This window comes from Manihot esculenta, chromosome 10 (assembly GCF_001659605.2).
Source record: "Manihot esculenta cultivar AM560-2 chromosome 10, M.esculenta_v8, whole genome shotgun sequence".
NCBI lineage: Eukaryota > Viridiplantae > Streptophyta > Magnoliopsida > Malpighiales > Euphorbiaceae > Manihot > Manihot esculenta.
This window is the reverse complement of record NC_035170.2, coordinates 27,598,795-27,620,675: the sequence shown is the minus strand read 5'-3', so window position 1 is coordinate 27,620,675 and position 21,881 is coordinate 27,598,795. Positions and strand designations below refer to the sequence as shown.

The 21,881-nt window shown below is 45.0% G+C and overlaps 2 protein-coding genes across 2 annotated transcripts in view; one reads left to right on the top strand and one right to left on the bottom strand.

Annotated features, from left to right (window-relative positions):
• Positions 1-4,982: 4,982 nt before the first annotated feature.
• LOC110624299 lies at positions 4,983-8,357 on the top strand. The gene is made up of 3 exons (XM_043960723.1): positions 4,983-5,285; positions 5,346-6,722; positions 8,100-8,357. The coding sequence occupies exons 1-3, from the start codon at positions 4,983-4,985 to the stop codon at positions 8,355-8,357; spliced, it is 1,938 nt and encodes a 645-aa protein (XP_043816658.1).
• A 3,514-nt stretch (positions 8,358-11,871) lies between these two features.
• LOC110624304 (probable LRR receptor-like serine/threonine-protein kinase At3g47570) overlaps positions 11,872-21,881 on the bottom strand; it is a 29,632-nt gene continuing 19,622 nt past the window's right edge. Inside the window, exons 8-9 of the mRNA XM_043960722.1 lie at positions 12,130-12,445; positions 11,872-12,041 (exon numbers count right to left, since the gene is read on the bottom strand). Of these exons, the coding sequence (XP_043816657.1) occupies positions 11,872-12,041; positions 12,130-12,445 (486 nt within the window). The remainder of the gene's footprint in view (positions 12,042-12,129; positions 12,446-21,881) is intronic.

Sequence of the window (21,881 nt, the reverse complement as noted above, 5' to 3'; positions counted from 1 at the left end):
CATAAATACAGACCACGTTTACAAAAAGATTTACAATACAAAATAACTAAGTCAAGCACACTTTAATTGAATACACAACTAGTACATCTCTTTAAGATTACATGTCCACTCTAAGCTATTACAAAGCTCTTTTCTCTTTCTGTACTCTTCTGGACTTTCCCTGTACAACCTGAACCTGCAAAACTGGGGTTAAGGGAGTGGGATGAGCTCTATAGCCCAGTGAGTAGAACAGTAAAATAAGTCATTAAAACATGATCTTATGAAATGCATCATATCACAGACAATCCACATCAAGGGTAAACCCGTCACCACATAGTCCCAGTAAACCGTGCCAGGCCGTAGACTGGGGTCCTGGTCTTCCTGTCCTGTATATAACACCTGTACTTACCATTTTCCAGGACGTAGACTGGGCACTTGGTCTTTACTATACCTGCCAGGCCGTAGAATGGGGTCCTGGACTTCCTGTCTGGAACTATTGGATCATTCAGCATTTACCCACATCAACAAATAAGTATGCAATGCAACATCTGTGTGAAGTCTAATGCAATCAACCTATTGCATAATCATGGTGCATGAAATATGCTAAAAGCATTTACATCAAGTATTCAGTTTAGTTCCACTCACCTCTGGCTATCTGGACTGACTCTGCAGGCTCTGAAAACTCTGGAGCAGTACTCACTGCTGCTCTCTCTGGTTCCTCTGGTCTGTGCCTACACAGATGGACTCAAATGAGGGACCAAACTAGCTTATGATTAACTCTATTAAACTCCCAAGAATCCCCTTAAACTCACTCAAACATCCTTGCAAAGCATGCAAAGGAAAGCTGGACAGAACACTTTCGGCGGCAGATTCGGCGGCCGAAAGTCCTCTCCAGAGACGAAACTCATGCACCTTCGGCGGCCGAATCTCTACTTTCGGCAGCCGAACCCTTTCGAGGGCAAGTTTCGGAGGCTGAAAGGCACTCCAGAGACGAAAGTCTCTAACCTTCGGCGGCATCTTCGGCGGCCGAAACTCCCCTCCAGAGCCGAAAGTCCAAAGGCTCGGGGGCAAGCTTGGGCAGCCGAAGCCACCTCCTCAGGGGTTCGGCAGCCGAATGTACCTTCGGCTGCCGGACCTGAGTTCATCAGCAAGGCAGAAACTTGCTCTGCCTCTCGCCAAAAACACAAAACCATCCCAATCTCAACCACCTCAATTCCTCAACATGCATACACCCAAGTATATGCTCAAAGGGGTCAGAAACTACCTTAAAACCCCAAACACACAACACATACAACACATAAACAAGCTTTACTCACAAACTCATCAAAACCTCACAAATAACCCTATTCATGCAACTCTCCCCCAAAACCTCATAAAACCGTCAGAAAACATAAAAACAAGCTCAGGATCTTCACTTACCTCTTGAACCCAAGAAGATGAACGATCCTAACGTGGAGTTTTGGAGCAACTCTCCTTCAAACTCTCCAAAATACACAACTTTGAGTTTTTAGCTTAAAACCTTCAAAATAACATAAAAACTAATCAAACCTTTGCAAGATTTGATGAAAACATGTAAAATACTCAAGAAGGACAGAGTCTCACCTCAGAAATTGAAAGGAATCGGCGTGCCTTATCCTTTCAACCGACTGAGGGCCTTTTATAGGTCTCTGGCCAGACCACCTTCGGCGGCCTATCGTGAAACCGTAAGCGATGCATGTTCGGCGGCCGAATCTGACTTTTCTGCCTTGGTTCATTTATTTCAAAAACACATTTCCTTATGCGTTAAAACTATGAACATATCAAAACATTAGAGAAAAACATAAATCTTACCCTTCTAGAGAATTCCGACATCCCGGACTCCACCGAAAAGTGGAATCCCGATGCCGGACTCTAGCCGGGTATTACATTCTCCCTCCCTTAAGAACATTCGTCCTCGAATGTTCCTAAACAAACAAAGAAATACATAAAAGGAGGAAAACTAACCTCAAAACAAATATAGATATTGCTGGAGCATAGACTCACGCGTCTCCCAGGTGCATTCTTCTAGATTATGGTGGTTCCACAGAACTTTCACCATCGGAATTTCCTTGTTCCGTAGCTGCCTGATCTGCGTGTCCAGAATCCGTACTGGCTGCTCTATATAGGTGAGATCTCTAAGAATCTCCACATCAGGCTCACTCAGAACCTGATTTGGATCTGACACAAACTGCCGTAGCATAGAAACATGAAATACCGGGTGAATTCTCTCCATAGAAGCAGGTAAATCCAGCTTATACGACACATTCCCGATCCTCTGCAAGATCTCAAAGGGTCCAATGTATCGTGGAGCTAACTTACCTTTTCTTCCAAACCGAACTACTCCTTTCATTGGAGACACTTTCAGCAATATCATACTACCCTCCTGAAACTCTATCTGCTTTCTGCGAACATCTGCATAGCTTTTCTGTCTACTCTGAGCTGTTCTAATTCTCTCTCTGATCCTAGGCACCACTTTACTAGTAATTTCCACTAACTCTGGCCCTGCAAGAGCTTTCTCTCCTACCTCTTCCCAACATACTGGTGATCTGCACTTCCTTCCATACAAGGCTTCATAAGGAGCCATCCCTATGCTAGCATGATGGCTGTTATTGTAGGCAAACTCCACCAGAGGTAGATGCTGCCTCCAAGAACCGCCAAAGTCTAACACACACATTCGAAGCATATCCTCTATGGTCTGGATGGTCCTCTATGACTGTCCATCAGTCTGAGGATGGAAAGCAGTGCTAAACTCCAATCTCGTGCCCATCGCACTCTGCAGACTTCGCCAAAATCGGGAGGTAAACTGAGGTCCTCTGTCTGAAACTATAGACACTGGAACTCCATGTAGTCTCACTATCTCATCTAGATACACCTGTGCCAACTTATCCACAGAATAGTTACTCCTAACTGGAATGAAATGAGCAAATTTCGTGAGTCTGTCCACAATCACCCATATAGAGTCTATCCTGTTGGACGCTGCTGGTAAGCCCACTAAAACTATGAACATATCAAAACATTAGAGAAAAACATAAATCTTACCCTTCTAGAGAATTTCGACATCCCGGACTCCACCGGAAAGTGGAATCCCGATGCCGGACTCTAGCCGGGTATTACATCCAGTAAGGGGTTTTATGTTACAGTTATAGTGCATGCACAGGTCAAGCTTGGTATATGTAAAAAGTTTAAAGTTTCTCATGAAAATTTTTGATCATGTATGGGATTTTATCAAGTGTACATTATGAATAGCAGGCTTGCTACGGGTCCCGGCGACCTTAAGTCGATCTAGATCCTAGCGCCGGTAGCGGTCCGGTTTTCAGTTTTTGGGTTGCAGATTGGGGAGCACATAGCTTATCCATCCGTTGAGAGAGCTAGCACTCCAGGCGGAAAACGTTCGTGTGGATACCATTGAGAGTGTTCGTTCAAAAGCAGCACCATCAGTCCGAAACTGTCTCTTATAGTCAAGTTTAAAAGGTTAGTCTTTTATCCTTCTTTTCGAATTAAACGAAGCACTCAGATCTTGAAAGGGGAAACATATATTTTTTATTTTCCGCTATGTAGTTTGGGTTGCAGTAATCTCTAGGTTTCCTAACATTATGCCTTTTAACTTTGCTGATTTTTCTTTACTTCTCACAATGATTTGGGCAAATCAAAACACCAATTGCTGCATTAGTCTTTTTCATTACACACATTTTCAGATTTTATTATTCTTTCTTGACCACGGCGAGCTTAAAGATTCAAGTTAAAAAGAAACTCCCAAAATGAATGCAACTCACTGCAAATGACTCAATTTAGGTTTAAAGAGTTGGTAAATCAATAGGGTCATGAGAAAGGAGGCTCATTTAACCTAATTATCATGCTGAGTAAAGCAAGAAAAAAAAAAAGGAAAATTTTGGTGAATATGTGAAAACAAGGTAATTATGAAGGAAAACATGTGTGTGGAAAGTGAAAGATGTGTATAAAGGAACAAAATATGTGTAAAAAGAGATAGATATTGATGACCACTGGATTTTTCCACCCCAGTCAGGGGCCAAGCCCACGATCGCGGCCCATCGCTCAAAAGCCCACACATCCTCTGCACTAACAGGTCTGGCCCTTTCGAGCCTTGATACCGGGCCCCTCTGAATTTCTCCACCAGGCTGGCCTCGCCTTCACGGCACCTCGGGCCGATCTCCTTTGGGCCCAGCTTTGCTCCTATCTCCCGGCCCAGCCCAGAACCAGAAGGAAGACTCATTTATCTGCCTTGTGGACCCATCTACACGCGCGTGAAGAGGATAAGAGGCCATTACGCATGGGGCAGAGATCTGATTCCCTCGTACGTTCGAATCAACGTAGCAGGGACAGGTGGTCCAATGATATACATTCTGTTAGCACGTCACTAGCAGACAAAAGAAAACATATAAAAGGAGAAATACTCTGCTCTAGGTATAAGTTTTTCCAGTTTTACAGAACCCATTGTAAAATCCCATTTTCTTTGGATCTCAGATCATCAATTGGCGCCGTCTGTGGGAACGAAGGAGATATTTTCATCACTGGAGTTCCACTTTTAACAAAACCCACTGAGATCCACGATGGCTAATCACAATGAAAGCAACCTTAACATCCCAAACGACCTGAGCTCTGCCCAAGAGGGGCAGCAGGTCTCCTTTTCTAGCCCTACAACACTAAACAACCAAACACCCATTCCTCTCAATCCCTCGCCAAGCTTGGCAGGGAATGCTCCCACCGCTACCTTATCCAACTAGGACCTTCAAGCCATGGCCCTCCAACTGCAGAACACTACCCACTGGTTGGGGCAGATAATGCAACAAAGGGGCCTCAACACCCCGATAAATACACTCCCAGTGGTAGGAGAACCCCAAACCAATGAGCCCCAACCTGCCCTTGACCGTCTTCAAACCAGTAGCCGTGGTACCGAAGAAAGAGGGAGAAGAGCCGGGGAAGAAGAAGAACCGGAGGCCCGAGTCCATGGAAGGAGGGTGAGGGAGATGATAGAGAATGATGAGGCTGACAACTATTCCGCCGGGACAACCAAGTGGACGAGAAGTGAAGCAGAGGAGGAGGAATATCACCTAGAGAAGAAACCCAGGCTGGAAGATGAGAATGTAGACCAAAAGCTACAGAAGTTGAGAGAGCAGCTCTTAGCCGAGCTGGGAAAGAAGGATCAGAGCCAAACCTTCCTGCCCACTTCTTCACCTTTCTCGAAGCGGGTACAGCAGGAGACTGTTCCAAAGAAGTTTACGATGCCATCAATGACGGCTTATGACGGAGCTGGAAACCCACGAGAGCATGTCCTCAACTACAAGACTTTCATGGAGTTGCAGACTCTGTCAGATGCCTTGATGTGCAAGGCATTCCCGATGACCCTCTCGGGGCCAGCGAGGGCGTGGTTTAATAACCTTGAGTCTGGAAGTATTAGCAGTTTTGGAGATCTGGCCACTCGCTTCATCAGCCGGTTTATTGCCGGGGTGCCTACGGACAGAAAGACGAGCTACCTGGAAACAATCAAGCAGAGAAGAGACGAATCGCTCAGGGAGTACATCGCTCGTTTCAATACAGAGGCTCTGCAAATTCCTGAGCTCGATGAGGGAAGGGCGGTGGAGGCCATGCAGAAGGGAACGACCTCTGCTGAGTTCTTCGGCTCACTAAGCAGGAAGCCTCCGACCTCACTAGCCGAGCTGATGCAGAGGGCTGAAAAGTATATAAGGCAGGATGATGCCTTAGTAACAAGTCGATTCGCCAAGGAAGCGGTAGGTAAGGAGAAAGCCCCGGAGGAAAGGAGGCCGGAGAAGCATGAGAGGAAACATGGCAAAAGGCCTGAGCCTTACAGACAGCCCTGGGAACGAAGGGACCAAAGGCCACTCCCTTCGTGGGTCCCAGAGAAGCCGACCCCACTTAACGCTTCTAGAGCCGAAGTACTCATGGCCGTCCAAGACAAAGAATTCGTAGAGTGGCCCAGACCCCTGAGAACAGAAGCCGACCAGCGAAATCCTAACAAATACTGTCAGTTCCATCGCACTCATGGCCATGATACCAGTAACTGCTTCCAGTTGATAGCAAAAATCGAGAGGCTGATAAAAAGAGGGCACCTGAAGAACTCCGTGAAGAAATCGGAAGGACAAAGACCTCAGCCCAATTCGGCAACCCAAGCGCCGAGGAGAGCGGGAGCAGTGAATGATGGGTCTAGTGGGACCATTAACATGATCTTGGGGGGCACAGGAGGTCGGATGAGTTGTAGAGGAAAGAAGAGGAGTCGAGAGGGAGAAAGTAGTGGCGCCAAGGTCATGCAGGTCGTCGAACACTCTCCAGTGGCCATCACTTTCTCTCTGGAGGATGCTCAAGGTGTTCAAATGCCCCATGACGATGCCCTTGTCATTGAAGCTGTCATCCACAACTATCGGGTGAAGAAAATCCTAGTGGATGATGGGAGTAAGGTCAACCTGCTACCCTACCGGGTCTTCCAGCAGATGGGAACCCCTGAAGAACAGTTGGTCCGGGATCAGGCACCGGTCAAAGGAATCGGAGGAGTCCCAGTACCTGTAGAAGGGAAGGTGAAGCTGGCTCTCACCCTAGGAGAAGCACCTAGGACTCGCACTCATTATGCGGTGTTCCTGGTAGTCAAACTTCCTCTGAGCTACAATGCGATCCTGGGAAGACCTGCGCTGTTTGACTTTGAGGTCGTCACCAGTATCAGATACCTGGCAATGAAGTTCCCAACAGAAGCAGGGGTGGGAATAGTTCGGGGAAGCCAGGAGGAAGCAAGGGCAGTGTACCTAGCCACGGTAGCAGAGCCGAGCTCAACAGAGGAGAGGCTGGATTCAGAAGTCCTGGAGGTCCGAGATGAGAAAACAGAGGCCAGGATAGAACCGGTAAGGGAACTGGAGATTTTTCCCTTATCAGAAGTAGAAACAGATAAATTCTTCAGTCTCAACGCCGGCCTCACCAAAGAGCAGAAAATTGAGGTTATGGCCCTGATCCGAAATCACGCATCAAGCTTCGCCTGGAAGCCTTCTGACATGCCCGGGATTGACCCAAAAGTGATGACGCACAAGTTGAATGTCCTCCCTGAAGCTAGACCGGTAAAGCAGAAGAAGAGGGTAGTAGGAAGGGAGAAGCAACAGGCTACCAAGGAGGAGGTACTGAAGCTAGAAGAGGCAGGCTTTATTAGGAAAGTCATGTACCCACAGTGGTTAGCTAATCCTGTACTAGTCAAAAAAGCCAATGGCAAATATAGGATGTGCATAGATTTCACTGACCTAAATCAGGCCTGTCCTAAAGATTGTTATCCCCTCCCTGATATTAATAAAATGGTTGACTCTACGGCCGGTTTCGATTACATGTCTTCTTTGGATGCTATGTCTGGCTATCATCAAATCCCAATGGACCGGTTAGATGAAGAAAAGACCTCGTTCATAACAGAAGATGGGACATACTACTACAAAGCCATGCCCTTCGGGCTAAAAAACGCCGGGGCAACATACCAAAGACTGATGAACAAAATCTTCAAAAGCCAGATCGGCAGAAACGTAGAGGTTTATGTAGACGATATGGTAGTCAAAAGCCTAACTTTCCAGCAGCACATAGCAGATTTGAGGGAGGTATTCGGAGTATTAGACCAGTACAGAATGAAGTTGAACCCAGCGAAATGTGCCTTCTTCATCAGAGGAGGAAAATTCCTGGGGTACATGGTGAGTGGGAAAGGTATCGAGCCCAACCCAGAGAAGGTAGAAGCCATATTGAACATGCCAGAACCGACCTGCGTAAGGGACGTCCAGAGACTGACCGGGAGAGTAGTGGCGCTTAATCGATTCATGTCGAGGTCGGCAGAAAAGTGTTTACCATTCTTCAAGAAGTTGAGGAAAGTGCCAAACTTCGAATGGACAGAAGACTGTCGGGAAGCCTTCAAAGAACTCAAAAGCTATCTCAGCTTGCCTCACGTGCTTAGTAGTCCCATGGAAGGGGAGGAACTTCTGATATACCTGGTGGCCTCTGAGCAAGCAGTCAGCGCCATATTGGTAAGGGTGGAAGAAGGAGAGCAGAAGCCTATTTTCTATGTCAGCAAGGTGCTTAAAGACGCCGAGGTCAAATATTTGAATATTGAGAAGATAGCCTATGCTCTACTACTGGCAGTCCGAAAGTTCAGGATTTATCTGGAAAGCCACCAGGGAGTAGTAATGACCGATCAACCCTTGAAGAAGATTTTGCATAGACTGGAGACCTCAGGTCGGATGCTAGCTTGGCCCATTGAGATTAGTCCTTATTGCTTAGAGTATCGACCTCGAACAGCCATAAAATCTCAGACCCTTGCTGATTTCATAGCAGAGTGCACATTCAGTGAAGAACAAGGAGAATCATCTTCATAAGTGTCGGGGAAGCAAAGAAAGGAAGAACTTTTCCAAAAGTTCAGCTGGAAGTTATATGTAGACGGGGCTTCAAGCACCGAAGGCAGCGGTGCTGGAATAATGCTTAAGGGGCCTGGAGGATTTAAGGTTTGCTACGCCCTACGCTTAGAATTCAAAGCCTCCAATAACATGGTGGAGTATGAAGCCTTAATAAACGGGATGCTGGTGGCCATGGAAGTAGGGGCAACTGACCTCGAAGTAAATAGCGACTCACAGCTGGTGGTCAACCAGATAACTGGGGCATATCAAGCCAGAGACCCAACCATGCAGAGCTACCTGGCAAAAGTAAAAGCTATAGAGGCTGAACTCATAGATCGGGGAGTTCCCATCAAATTTCAAAGAATACCTCGAGAAAAAAATGAGGAAGCCGACCTGCTTAGTTGGTTGTCCAAAGAAGAATTAGAACAGCTCCCCGATGAAGTGTACATACAGCACGTCCACACGCCTGCTTTTAATAAAACAAACACGGTATTGCAGGTAGAACAAAGCCCGACTTGGATGACCCCATACCTAGAATAACTGGAGAAGGGAAAGCTCCCTGAGGATAAAGATGAAGCTAGAAAGATAACAGCTCGTGCTGCCAACTATCAAGCAATAAGGGGGACCTTATACAAAAAAGGGAAATCCAGCCCGTGGCTCCGGTGTGTGAGCCCGACTGAGGCTACAAAGGTGATGGAAGAGATACATAAGGGAATGTGCGGAGCTCACGAAGGAGCAGGGACCTTAGCCAATAAAATATTCAGGCAAGGGTACTACTGGCCCACTGTTAAAAAGGAGGCAGAAGAGTTTGTCCGAAGGTGCGACGTATGCCAAAGATTTGCTAACGCCATCAAAGTCCCAGCCACTCCTCAAGCCAACATATCCAGTCCATGGCCATTCTCACAATGGGGAATAGACATCCTGGGACCCTTCCCCAAGACCACGGGACAGAAGAAATTCGTAGTAGTGGCTGTGGAATTCTTCTCCAAATGGCCAGAGGCGGAAGCAATAGCCACGATCACAGCTCGCAAGATGATAGACTTCGTATGGGGAAACATCATCTGCAGGTTTGGCATACCAAGAGTACTCATATCTGACAATGGCAGACAATTTGACTGCAGCACCTTCAGAGCATTTACGGCAAACATGGGCATATGGCACAAGTTTTCTTCAGTGGCCCATCCTCAGACCAATGGTCAAACAGAGGTTACCAACAGAGCTATCCTCCAGGGATTAAAGAAACGGCTGGATGGGGCAAAGGAGAACTGGGCAGAAGAGCTCAATAGTATCCTGTGGGCACTCCGAACTACCCCCAGAACGTCCACTAAAGAAACGCCCTTTGCACTTGCTTACGGCACAGAGGCCGTAGTCCCAGTCGAGCTGCAAATCCCCACTCATCGAGTCCAATTTGCTAACGAGAACAGCAACGATGACAAGTTAAGGAACAACTTGGACGCTCTCGAAGAAATTAGGGAAGAAGCCCAAGTCCGAACTGCTGCCTACCAACAACAGGCAGCCCGTTATTACAACCAAAGGGTCAGGGAAAGAAGTCTAAAGGTAGGGGACCTGGCCCTAAGAAACTTAGAAGCTACGGGAAAAAGAGCAGCAGTGGGCAAGTTGACACCGACCTGGGAGGGCCCATTCAGGATAGCAAAAGTGGTTAAGCCAGGAGTATACCGAATCGAAGATATGCAAGGAAATCCCGAGCCCCAAGCCTGGAATATCCAACACTTGAAGAGATATTTCCCCTGAAATATTTGTAAAGAAAAGCATTGTACTCTGAAAAATATGAATGAATAAAATAACATCATTCCTTCCAAAACGAGATTATCTTTATTATTGTGAATGATTCTCTGTAGAAAACAAAGAACAAAGCTCAAAAGACCTTTCTGAGATATAGAGATCTCAGAGAGACAGAAGACCTCACTGAAATATAGAGATCTCAGGGAGGTAGAAGACGAGGATCCCCAAGATCTCCTGGCACTAGAAGATCTCACTGAGATATAGAGATCTCAGAGAGATAGAAGACCTCACTGAGATATAGAGATCTCAGAGAGATAGAACACCTCACTGAGATATAGAGATCTCAGAGAGGCAGAAGATCTCACTGAGATATAGAGATCTCAGAGAGATAGAAGATCTCACTGAGATATAGAGATCTCAGAGAGATAGAAGACCTCACTGAGATATAGAGACCTCATTGAGATACAGAGATCTCAGAGAAGTAGAAGACCTCACGGATCCCAGGGAGGTAAAAGGACATAGTTCCTACCTCCCACAAAAGATTGGGGCAATCATAAGAGGCACCGACCTCGAAAAGTGACCGCTAGTCCTAAACCAGCTCAACTAGCTCAGAGAGAGATCTAAACAGCAAAGAACCCACAAAACGCTCGAGGGTAGGTAGCTTGGAAAAAGAAAGGCTAAGTCCGACCTCACAAACGAGCTCGGAACACCAAAGCGAAAAAGCAAAATTCTGAACTCCTGAGCGAAATACGCAGCGTCACGGACTATAGGCATAAAAACCTAAGCAAAGAGCGAAGAACCGAGCTCCCAGCTCGGATAGACCCGCAACATGAAACACTCAGGCAGAACGAAGCTAAGTATAGAGGAAATAACAGAGAACCGAGCTCCCTCTATGAAAAGGCCCATAAATGCAGGAACACATAGGAGGATAAACGAAGGCAAAGGACTGTGCTCACAGCTCGAGTCAGTTTGCCATGAACAGACATCTGAACTCGTAACCAAGAAGAAACGTAAAGTCGGCTAAAATAAGCCCACACGATTACAAACAAAGTTTAGGGGAGAAACCCAATGGTATGAGCAGAAGAGACCTCAACTTCATCCCCTGACAGGTCAGTACTAAAGGTAGAAAGACAAGCCCTGCTCATCACCTAAAAAGGTACATGATCTGACTTATCATTATTAAGCAAAGTGTACGAGCCCGAACTGGTAGTAACGAAGTAATAAGGACGTCTTGGAATCATACAAACCTGCGGGTCAAGAGCTCAACTCACTGGTTAAAAACAGAGCTCGCGAGTACGGTTAGTCCAGCTCGAAAAGAGTAAACCAAAAGCAGTTAGTCCAGCTCGAAAAGAGTAAACCAAAAGCGGTTAGTCCAGCTCGGAAAGAGTAAACCAAAAGCGGTTAGTCCAGCTCGGAAAGAGTAAACCAAAAGCTCAGTTGGCTAAACAAACTCTAGTTCTGATCGGCTAGGAGGCGAGGAGGAAAAACGATACAGCGGATCCCTCAGCAAAAATTACGAAACATGCAGTCTAAATACTTCGCTCATGATAAGGAAAGAACAGCTCGAATACGAACGAAAAACAAAAATTTCATTAAAAGAAAAATACATTACAGCATGTTACAGATACTTACACTACGGGATGAAAGGCTACCCTTAAAGGATTTACATGCTCGGATACATCATCATCTACGTTTACATCATTATCACCTACACTACTATCTTAACTTTCAACTTCAGAAGAATTCTCATAGTTCAGAAGATGAGCTTCACAGGCCGACTGAGCTCTGTCTTTTTATTATAGGGGAACTGAATAAGTTGAACCCCATAAGCATTTCTCACTGTTCCATCATAGGCAGGCTTCCTGCCGCCCAAGTGTGATGCACGATACACTCGAGCAAGCCGAGGAAAACCGGCGAGGCATTCTGAAGAGCAATGGAACAAGTAAATGTTGCAAATCTACACACATACTATGTTGGACTAATTTTAGCAGGTTACCCTTGCTAATATTACGTGTGTAGACGGCATCTCGTATCTCATAATAAGCCTCAGAAACCATGCTATTCCATGAGTTCGAGTCAGGAGCAGACATTAGGGGCACCACGAGAATCTCCTCCTCCTCCCCAGGAGAAAGAAAGACAGGAGCCCGGGCAGGAGCAGGGGGAGGAGGTCGTCCGGACGACCTGGAAAACATGATTCTGGCAACTTGTCGAGTAACCTCCCTCGCCAATCGCCCCATTAGGAAGACATTCGAAGCAACGTTCAAGCTCCCTATGGTCGGCGTAAGAGTCTTAGGGGGCATAATCCGGTTCATCTTTACCACCAAAGGCTGCAAAAATCACAAAAGCAAGGTTAGGACAGACCCCTATGAAAGACGTAGCAAATTCAAGAGAAAACATAAAGAGAGTAAAACCAGGGGCCAGCGTCCGAAAAACAATTCCGAAATATTGGAAAACCCCGTTGAAAGAAGGAGATAAGAGAGGGATAAACCATACCTTTTCCACATGATAAAGAAAACTAAACTTGCATCTTTCGGGAGATCAATTGAACCAGAGGAAGGAAGATCGGAAAAAGAGATCCCGTTGTCCCGATAAGGAGCCCGAGGATGAGAAGGAGGTGTTATTAATATATAGCCAGAGACTGAGATTTTAATGTAAGACAGGGCGACCTTATACTCTAGGCTAGCGGCATCAGAATCCTTAAAAGCTATTCACAAAAGAGGAAAGAAAGCGTATCGGGAAGATAAAGGCAGGAAAGTGAAGATAATAGTGCGCACAAAGAGCAGAGGAAAGCTAAAAATAGAAAAAAGACGGAGAAGATTTAAAGCTACAAGTGACAAAAAGATGAAAGGGCGTCATGAAGCAAGCTGAATTCAAACAGGCGCGGTCATAATGATTCTTGATGTTTACCCCCTCGACAGTTGGGGCAATAACTGCCGAGGAGGTAAAGGGGCAATTGATGACCGCTGGATTTTTCCACCCCAGTCAGGGGCCAAGCCCACGATCGCGGCCCATCGCTCAAAAGCCCACACATCCTCTGCACTAACAGGTCTGGCCTTTTCGAGCCTTGATACCGGGCCCCTCTGAATTTCTCCACCAGGCTGGCCTCGCCTTCACGGCACCTCGGGCCGATCTCCTTTGGGCCCAGCTTTGCTCCTATCTCCCGGCCCAGCCTAGAACCAGAAGGAAGACTCATTTATCTGCCTTGTGGACCCATCTACACGCGCGTGAAGAGGATCAGAGGCCGTTACGCATGGGGCAGAGATCTGATTCCTTCGTACATCCGAATCAACGTAGCAGGGACAGGTGGTCCAATGATATACGTTCTGTTAGCACGTCACTAGCAGACAAAAGGAAACATATAAAAGGAGAAATACTCTCCTCTAGGTCTAAGTTTTTCCAGTTTTACAGAACCCATTGTAAAACCCCATTTTCTTTGGATCTCAGATCATCAGATATAATTATGAAGGAAAACTAAAACTATATGAACAATAAAGTGATCAGAAAAATGCACCCCCACACCTATTCTAGGCATTATCCTCAATGCAAAATATTTAAGTCAAGAGAAAGGGACTCCCTGAGGTATTTTTTGCCAAATCAGTGGCCAAATCAGGGTTGCTGGTTGTCTCCAGGCAAGAAATGTTGCACTAGTAGCTGCAACATGCTTCCTATATGCGTAATCTGGGTCTCTATTCTGCCAAGGTGAGAATTTGTGGAATGGTTGGCTGCTGGTTGCTGAGCTTCGATCCGTGTGGCTGTATTTCTGGTGCCCTCTGTGTGTTTATTAAAGGTCAAGGCTATCGCGGCGTGCCCTTTGGGTGGTGATTTGGGCAAATCATTAGGGTGACTAGATAGGTTGTGTGTGGTTGAAGGTGCTGCATGTTCTGATGTGGCTTATGACAGCATTGATGAAGTGAGTGGGGAATCAGGTTGTGGCTCCATCGACGTCCCTCGTTGCTGATGCCGGTATGTATTGGTGATCCCAGTCTTCTTTGAAACTACATGTATAGGGCTTGCCCATTTGCTATTAGAGATTGGGTAGATGACCCCGGCGTCTAGGAGCTTGTCTATCTCTTTCTTCACAACCTCCATTATAGGAGGGTTTAACCTCCTTTGAGCATCACGGACAGGTTTGCAATCCTCTTTCATGAGTATTCTGTGCATACATATTAATGGTGAGATGACTTTTATGCCCTCTATGGTCCAACCTATGGCTTTCTTGTGCTTTTTCAATACTTGTGAATACTTTCTTCTTCATATTGGCTTAGTTGATTGGACACTATGACTGGTAGTCTCTTCTCTACCCCCAAGTATGCATATTTTAGGTGCCCAGGTAGAGGTTTTAGGTCTGGTGCTGGTGCTGTCTGATCTGAAGTTTGCTGTCTGTCCATTGAATTGGGTAGATCATTTTCTGCTTGCTCTGGTGATTTGGTCAAATCGCCTCTGGGCAAATCTGTCTGCTCTGGTGATTTGGGCAGATCAAGGTCTGTCTGCTTTGTGGAATTGGGTAGATCAAGGTCTGTCTACTTTGTCGATTTGGGCAGATCGTCTGTGGGCAAGGCTGTGCAGCATGTTGTCTCCCCTGTTTTTATTTCAGTCAAGCTTCTCTTGTCCCTCATATTCTCCCGACTGGTGTTCCTGCATAAATCAGCGTTTAGTAAATCGTTTTTGTAACGACCCCAAAATGGACCGTCACCGGCGCTAGGATTCAGGTCGGCTTAAGGCCGCCAAAACCCGTAGCAAGCCTACTATACTTTCTGAGTACCTGTAAACTCTCATACATGGTCATATATTTTCTGTGAAAATAAAAACTTTTCTCTGTACCAGGGCTTAACTTGTGCATGCACTATCTCTGTACTCTGTACCCCTGACTAGAGCTTGCTCTAGATGGGTTAACTCATACCTGTTAAGCCTGGTTTTTCACATACTTTGTAAAACAGTTCTATGAACAAACCATGTAAGCAAAAGATATACAACTCAATAACAACTAAGTCAAGCACAACTTTAACTGTATACACAACTGTTACATCTCTTGAAATTTACATGTCCACATTATTCTGTTACAATACTCTTCTCTCTTCCTAAACTCTGCTGGACTGTCCCTGTACACTGTACACTGTACACTGAACCTGCAAAACTGGGGTTAAGGGAGTGGGATGAGGTCTATAGCCCAATGAGTAGAATAGTAAAACATCTCATGAAAATATGATCTCATGGAATGCACCATATCACAGACAATCCACATCAAGGGTAAACCTGTCACCACATAGTCCCGGTAACTCTGCCGTGCCAGGGCGTAGAATCGAGCACCTGGTCTTCCTGTCATATATATATATGTGTATATAACACCTCTGTACTTACCATTGCCAGGGCGTAGTCAAAGGCTCCTAGACTTTACTATATACCTGCCAGGGCGTAGTCAAAGGCTCCTGGACTTCTCTCAAAGACTATTGGATCATTCAGCATTCACCCACATCAACAAATAACTATGCAATGCAACATTTTCATGGATTTTAATGCAAACAACCTACTATATACTCATGATGCATGAACTATGCGCAAAACATTTCATTTCTCAATTAAAAACATTAAGTTTAGTTCCACTCACCTCTGGCTATCTGGACTGACTCTGCAGGCTCTAAAAACTCTGGAGTAGTACTCACTGCTGCTCTCTCTGGTTCCTCTGGTCTGTACCTATACAGATGGACTCAAATGAGGGACCAAACTAGCTTATGAACAACTTTATGAAACTCCCCAAGACTCCCCGTAAACTCACTCTAACATCCATGCAAAGCATGCAAAGGAAGGCTGGACAGGACACTTTCGGCGGCAGGTTCGGCGGCCGAAAGTCCTCTCCAGAGACGAAACTCAAGCACCTTCGGCGGTCGAACTTCCACTTTCAGCTGTCGAACCCTTTCGGGGGCAAGTTTCGGAGGCCAAAAGGCACTCCAGAGACAAAAGTCCAAAAGCTCGGGGGCAAGCTTGGGCAGCCGAAGCCACCTCCTCATGGGTTCGGCGGCCGAATGTACCTTTGGCGGCCGAACCTGAGTTCATCCGCAAGGCATAAACTTGCTCTGCCTCTTGTCAAAAGCACCAAAATCAACTCACACACAAACACCTCAATTCCTCAACTTGCATACACTCATGTATATGCTCAAAGGGGTCAACAACTACCTAAAAACCCCAACAACACAAAACATATAACACATAAACATGCTCTTCTCATAAAATCATCAAAAACTCTCTTTTTAACCTATTCATGCAACGCTCTCCATAAACTCCATAAAACCATTAAAAATCATAAAAACAAGTTCAGGATCTTCACTTACCTTTTGAAAACAAGCAGATGAATGATCCTAACGTGGAGTTTTGAAGCAACTCTTCTTCAAACTCTCCAAAATTCACAACTTTGTGGTTAAAGCTCAAAACCTTCAAAATAACACAAAACTCAATCAAATCTTTGCATGATTTAATGAAAACATGAAAGAGTACTCAATAAGGACAGAGTCTCACCTCAGAAGGCAAAGGAAACGGTGATCTTACCGCTTCAACCGACTGAGGGCCGTTTTATAGGTGGCTGGCCAGACCACCTTCGGCGGCCTATCGTGAAACCGAAAGCCATGCATGTTCGGCGGCCGAACCTCAACTTCGGCGGCCGAACCTGGTTTTGCTGCCTTGGTTCAATTCACTCAAAATTTCATTTCCTTATGCTTAAAACTTAAGGAACATATCAAAACATTTGAGAAAAACATAAATCGAACCCTTTTAGAGACTTTCGACATCTCGAATCTTACCGGAAAGCAAAATTCCGATGCCGGACTCCAGCCGGGTATTACATTCTCCCCCCCTTAAGACCATTCGTCTTCGAATGATCCTAAAACAAATCATAAACACATAAAAAGGAGAAAACTAACCTCAAAATAAATATGGATACTGCTGAAGCATCGACTCTCGCGTCTCCCAGGTGCATTCCTCGAGATTATGGTGGTTCCACAGAACTTTCACCATTGGGATCTCTTTGTTCCTTAGCTGTCTGATCTGTGTGTCCAGAATCCGCACTGGCTGCTCTATATAGGTGAGATCCCCTAGAATCTCCACATCAGGCTCACTCAGAACCTGACTCGAATTTGACATAAACTGTCGTAGCATAGAAACATGAAATACCGGGTGAATTCTCTCCATAGAAGCAGGTAAATCTAGCTTATACGACACATTCCTGATCCTCTGCAAGATCTCAAAGGGTCCAATGTACCATGGAGCTAACTTACCTTTTCTTCCAAAACGAGCCACTCCTTTCATTGGAGACACTTTTAGCAATACTAGACTACCCTCCTGAAACTCTAACTGCTTCCTGCGAATGTCTGCATAACTTTTCTGTCTACTCTGAGCTGTCCTGATTCTATCTCTGATCATGGGCACCACTCTACTGGTAATCTCTACTAACTCTGGCCTTGCAAGAGCCTTCTCTCCTACCTCTTCCCAGCAAACAGGTGATCTGCACTTCCTCCCATACAAAGCTTCATAAGGAGCCATCCCTATGCTAGCATGATGGCTGTTATTGTAGGCAAACTCCACCAAAGGTAGATGCTGCCTCCAAGAACCGCCAAAGTCTAACACACAAAGTCGAAGCATATCTTCTATGGTCTGGATGATCCTCTCTGACTGTCCATCAGTCTGTGGGTGGAAAGCAATACTAAAATCCAATCTCGTGCCCATCGCACTCTGCAGACTTTGCCAAAATCGGGAGGTAAACTGAGGTCCTCTGTCTGAGACTATAGACACTGGAACTCCATGTAATTTCACTATCTCATCCAGATAGACCTGAGCCAACTTATCCACAGCATAGGTACTCCGAACTGGAATGAAATGAGCAGATTTCGTGAGTCTGTCCACAATCACCCATATAGAGTCTATCTTGTTGGACGTTGCTGGTAAACCCACTACAAAATCCATAGCTATGTTCTCCCATTTCCATTCTGGAATTGGCAATGGATTAAGCATTCCAGCTGGTTTCGGCAATGGATTAAGCATTCCAGCTGGTTTCTGATGCTCTAGTTTTACCCTCTGACAAACCTCACAGGCTATCACGAACTGTGCCACTTCTTTCTTCATGGCTGGCCACCAATAGACTCTTTTCAGATCCTGGTACATCTTGGTGGCTCCTGGGTGAACACTATACCTCGTATTATGAGCTTCCCTCATAATGTCTTCCTTCAGACTGCTACTATCTGGTACACAAAGTCGACTCCCATAGCGAAGGATCCCTTTGCTGTCAAATCTGAACTCTGCACTGTTGCCTGACTGAACAGTCCTGACAATCTTCATCAACTCAGGATCCTCATGTTGTCTCTGAGCGATCTGCTCCAGAAACACAGGTGTCACTCTCATCTGTGCTATCAACGCACCTGTACTAGATAAGTCTAACTGTAACCCGTCTTCTAAGAGCTTGTAAAGCTCCATCACAACTGGTCTCCGCTCTGCTGCTATATGGGCTAAACTGCCTAGTGACTTCCGGTTTAGGGCGTCTGCCACAACATTCGCCTTACCCGGATGATACTGGATCTTACAAGCAATTCTACCCATCTTCTCTGCCTCAAATTCAGCTCTCTCTGACTCAAGATGTACTGTAAACTCTTATGATCGGTGAAGATCTCGCATTTAACCCCGTAGAGGTAATGCCGCCACATCTTGAGTGCAAAAATAACTGCTGCCATCTCAAGGTCATGGGTGGGGTAATTCAATTCGTGCTTCTTTAACTTTCTAGAAGCATAAGCAATCACCCTATCACTCTGCATCAAAACACAGCCTAATCCCACTCGAGATGCATCACAGAACACTGTGAAATCCTCATTACTGATAGGCAGAGCTAGCACTGGTGCTGTTGTCAATCTCCTCTTGAGCTCCTCAAAGCTCTCCTCGCACTGGTCTGACCAGACAAACTTCTGGTTCTTCTGAGTCAGTTTGGTCATAGGAGCTGCTATCTTTGAGAAGTTCTGAACGAACCTCCTATAGTAACCTGCCAGTCCCAGAAAGCTTTTAATCTCAGTCACTGTAGTGGGTCTGGGCCAGTTAGCTACAGCCTCTATCTTCTTGGGGTCTACCTCAATACCCTCTGCTGATACTACATGTCCCAAGAAGGAAATGCTCCTCAACCAAAACTCACAATTAGAGAACTTGGCATACAAACCATGCTCTCTCAGTGTCTGCAGAACTATCCTCAGATGTTGGGCATGCTGCTTTGCATCTCTGGAATACACCAAGATATCGTCGATGAAAACAATAACAAAGTGATCCAGATACTCGCTGAAAACTCTGTTCATGAGATCCATGAATGCTGCAGGGGCATTAGTCAACCCGAACGGCATCACTAAGAACTCATAATGCCCATATCTAGTCCTGAAAGCTGTCTTTGGCACATCTGCCTCTCTGACTCTCAACTGATGATACCCGGACCTCAGATCTATTTTAGAGAAACAACCTGCTCCAGCTAGCTGGTCAAATAGATCATCAATCCTAGGTAGAGGATACCTATTCTTGGTAGTGACCTTGTTCAACTGTCTGTAGTCGATACAAAGTCTGAGGGATCCATCCTTCTTTCTAACAAAGAGCACTAGAGCACCCCAAGGTGAGGTACTAGGGCGGATGTAACCCTTATCTACCAAGTCCTGCAACTGCTTTTTCAACTCTTTTAACTCTGCTGGTGCCATCCTGTAGGGAGGAATAGAGATAGGTCTAGTACCAGGCAGCAATTCTATTTCAAACTCTATCTCCCTATCAGGTGGTAATCCTGGATGTTCGTCTGGGAACACATCTGGAAACTCTCGAACAACTGGTATCGCTGCTGGTTCCCTAACCTGACTGTCTAGCTCTCTCACATGAGCTAGAAACCCCTGACAACCCCTCTTAAGCAAACGACGAGCCTAAAGGGCTGAAATCAAACCTCTGGGTGCACCTCTCCTGTCTCCTCTAAAGACACATTCTGACCCATCCTGGTCTCTGAGATTAACTATCTTCTCTCTACAGTCCAAAGTAGCTCTATATGCATGATCAAGCATAATTTAGCCACATTTTTATTATATTTATTACTGTTTATTTACACATTTTTCTAGCTTAATTTGTGTTTTTGTCATGTTTTTGCAGAAAAGGAAGAAATTGGAAAGTTGGAGAAAAAGTGAAGAAAAAGCTGGAAAAGTGATTGGGTCTGAGTGATTTGGCCAAATCACTCGCAGGAACTGGCCAAATCACTCGCAGAGACAGAGACAGAAACTGGACTGAACCCCAGGAAGCGATTGGGGCAAAATGAGCAAGTGATTTGCCCAAATCACTCGCAGGATTTGCCCAAATCACTTTAATAGCAGAAAATACAGCAGAGGCGGGAAAAGAGCAGAAATTAGAAATTCAAAGAAAAGAAGTCCAAGTCCACTTCAAACACCACAAGATCAGTCCCAAGAGCCACGCCCTTCACTTAGAGAGTTCCATTCTCAATCAAATACAAAAACCAAAGAGGAATCAAAGACTACAAAGAAGACCAAATCAAATTGAGATTCCAAAACCCTAATCAAATTGGAATTGGGATTCTCCAGCTATATAAGGGCAACATCCAAACCAGCATATCATCATCTTTCAGCATCTGCCATCCTCGGAAATTCTCCAGCAACACAGCAGAAACTTTCTTTTTCTTTTCTTTATTTTTGTGTATTTTAGTCACCATGAGTGGCTAAATTCATTATTTTCTAGTTGAAGTTGGAAAATTCAGATTTGTGATGAATTGGGAGATTTAAATCTCCATTGTTAAACTTCTAGTTATTTTCAATATTTATGCAATTTGATCTTTCTATAATTGTTGCTTTGCTTTTAGAATCAATTTAGGCCTATTGCTTTTAATTGCTTGAGTAACAATTGTTTGAATAATTTAAGTCCGTAATTGCTTATATTATTTGAACACAAATTTAATCAAGTTGCATGATCTAAACTTGACCACGCGGTTGGCAAGGTTAGAATTAGGTTTCTCTAAATCTTAATGCAGTTAACGGTTGTTCGATGCTAAATGCCCCAAGGACGTTCCTTGGCAACTTGTTGATCAGTGTTTGATTAGCGAACGTTTCCTAATCAAACTAGAACTAAGGAGGAATTTGGATTGTGAGAAGCGTCTTCCACAACCAAAACTGATTTATTGGAATTAAATAGGAGTCTTTAATAATCAATGATCAATTCTGAACAAACTGAATTAGACTCACACTTCAGCTAGAATCTCTTTCTCATTGAAATTCCTTTTCAATTAAATTATTGTTCTCTTTTGCTTTTAGATTTTAAACTCATCAAAACAAACCCCCCTCTTTTATTTACTTGTTATTTGCCTTGGTCATTATTAGGAAAGTCTTTAGTGTCAATTCCCTGTGGTTCGACCCTATTGCCACTATCTGCAAATTTATTTGTTGATTGATAATAGGTTATTTTTGACGGCTTCGACAACACTTTCAGCCACCAAGACCATGTAGGATATGTGGATATGTGGGACACCCAACTGATCAATGTCCCACACTTTATCAATATGACCAGCAAGTACATGCCTTTGCAGGATTCAATAGCCAGCCAAGACATGATCCCTATCTTGATACCTACAATCCATGTTGGAGGGACCACCCGAATTATGACTATGCAAGGGCTAACTACTACCAAAACTATCAAGCCCAAGCAGCACCTCAGAACTCCCTTATGGAACTTGAAGAACAGGTAAGGAAATTGGGAATTTCTGGAAAAATTCTC

Coding starts and splice junctions, on each gene's coding strand:
- LOC110624299 (XM_043960723.1), top strand. CDS start 4,983: ATGATAGAGAATGATGAGGCTGACAACTATTCCGCCGGGACAACCAAG. Junction 5,286..5,345: donor CTGGAAACCCACGAGAGCAT/GTCCTCAACTAC, acceptor TTGATGTGCAAG/GCATTCCCGATGACCCTCTC. Junction 6,723..8,099: donor AGTTCCCAACAGAAGCAGGG/GTGGGAATAGTT, acceptor AATATTGAGAAG/ATAGCCTATGCTCTACTACT.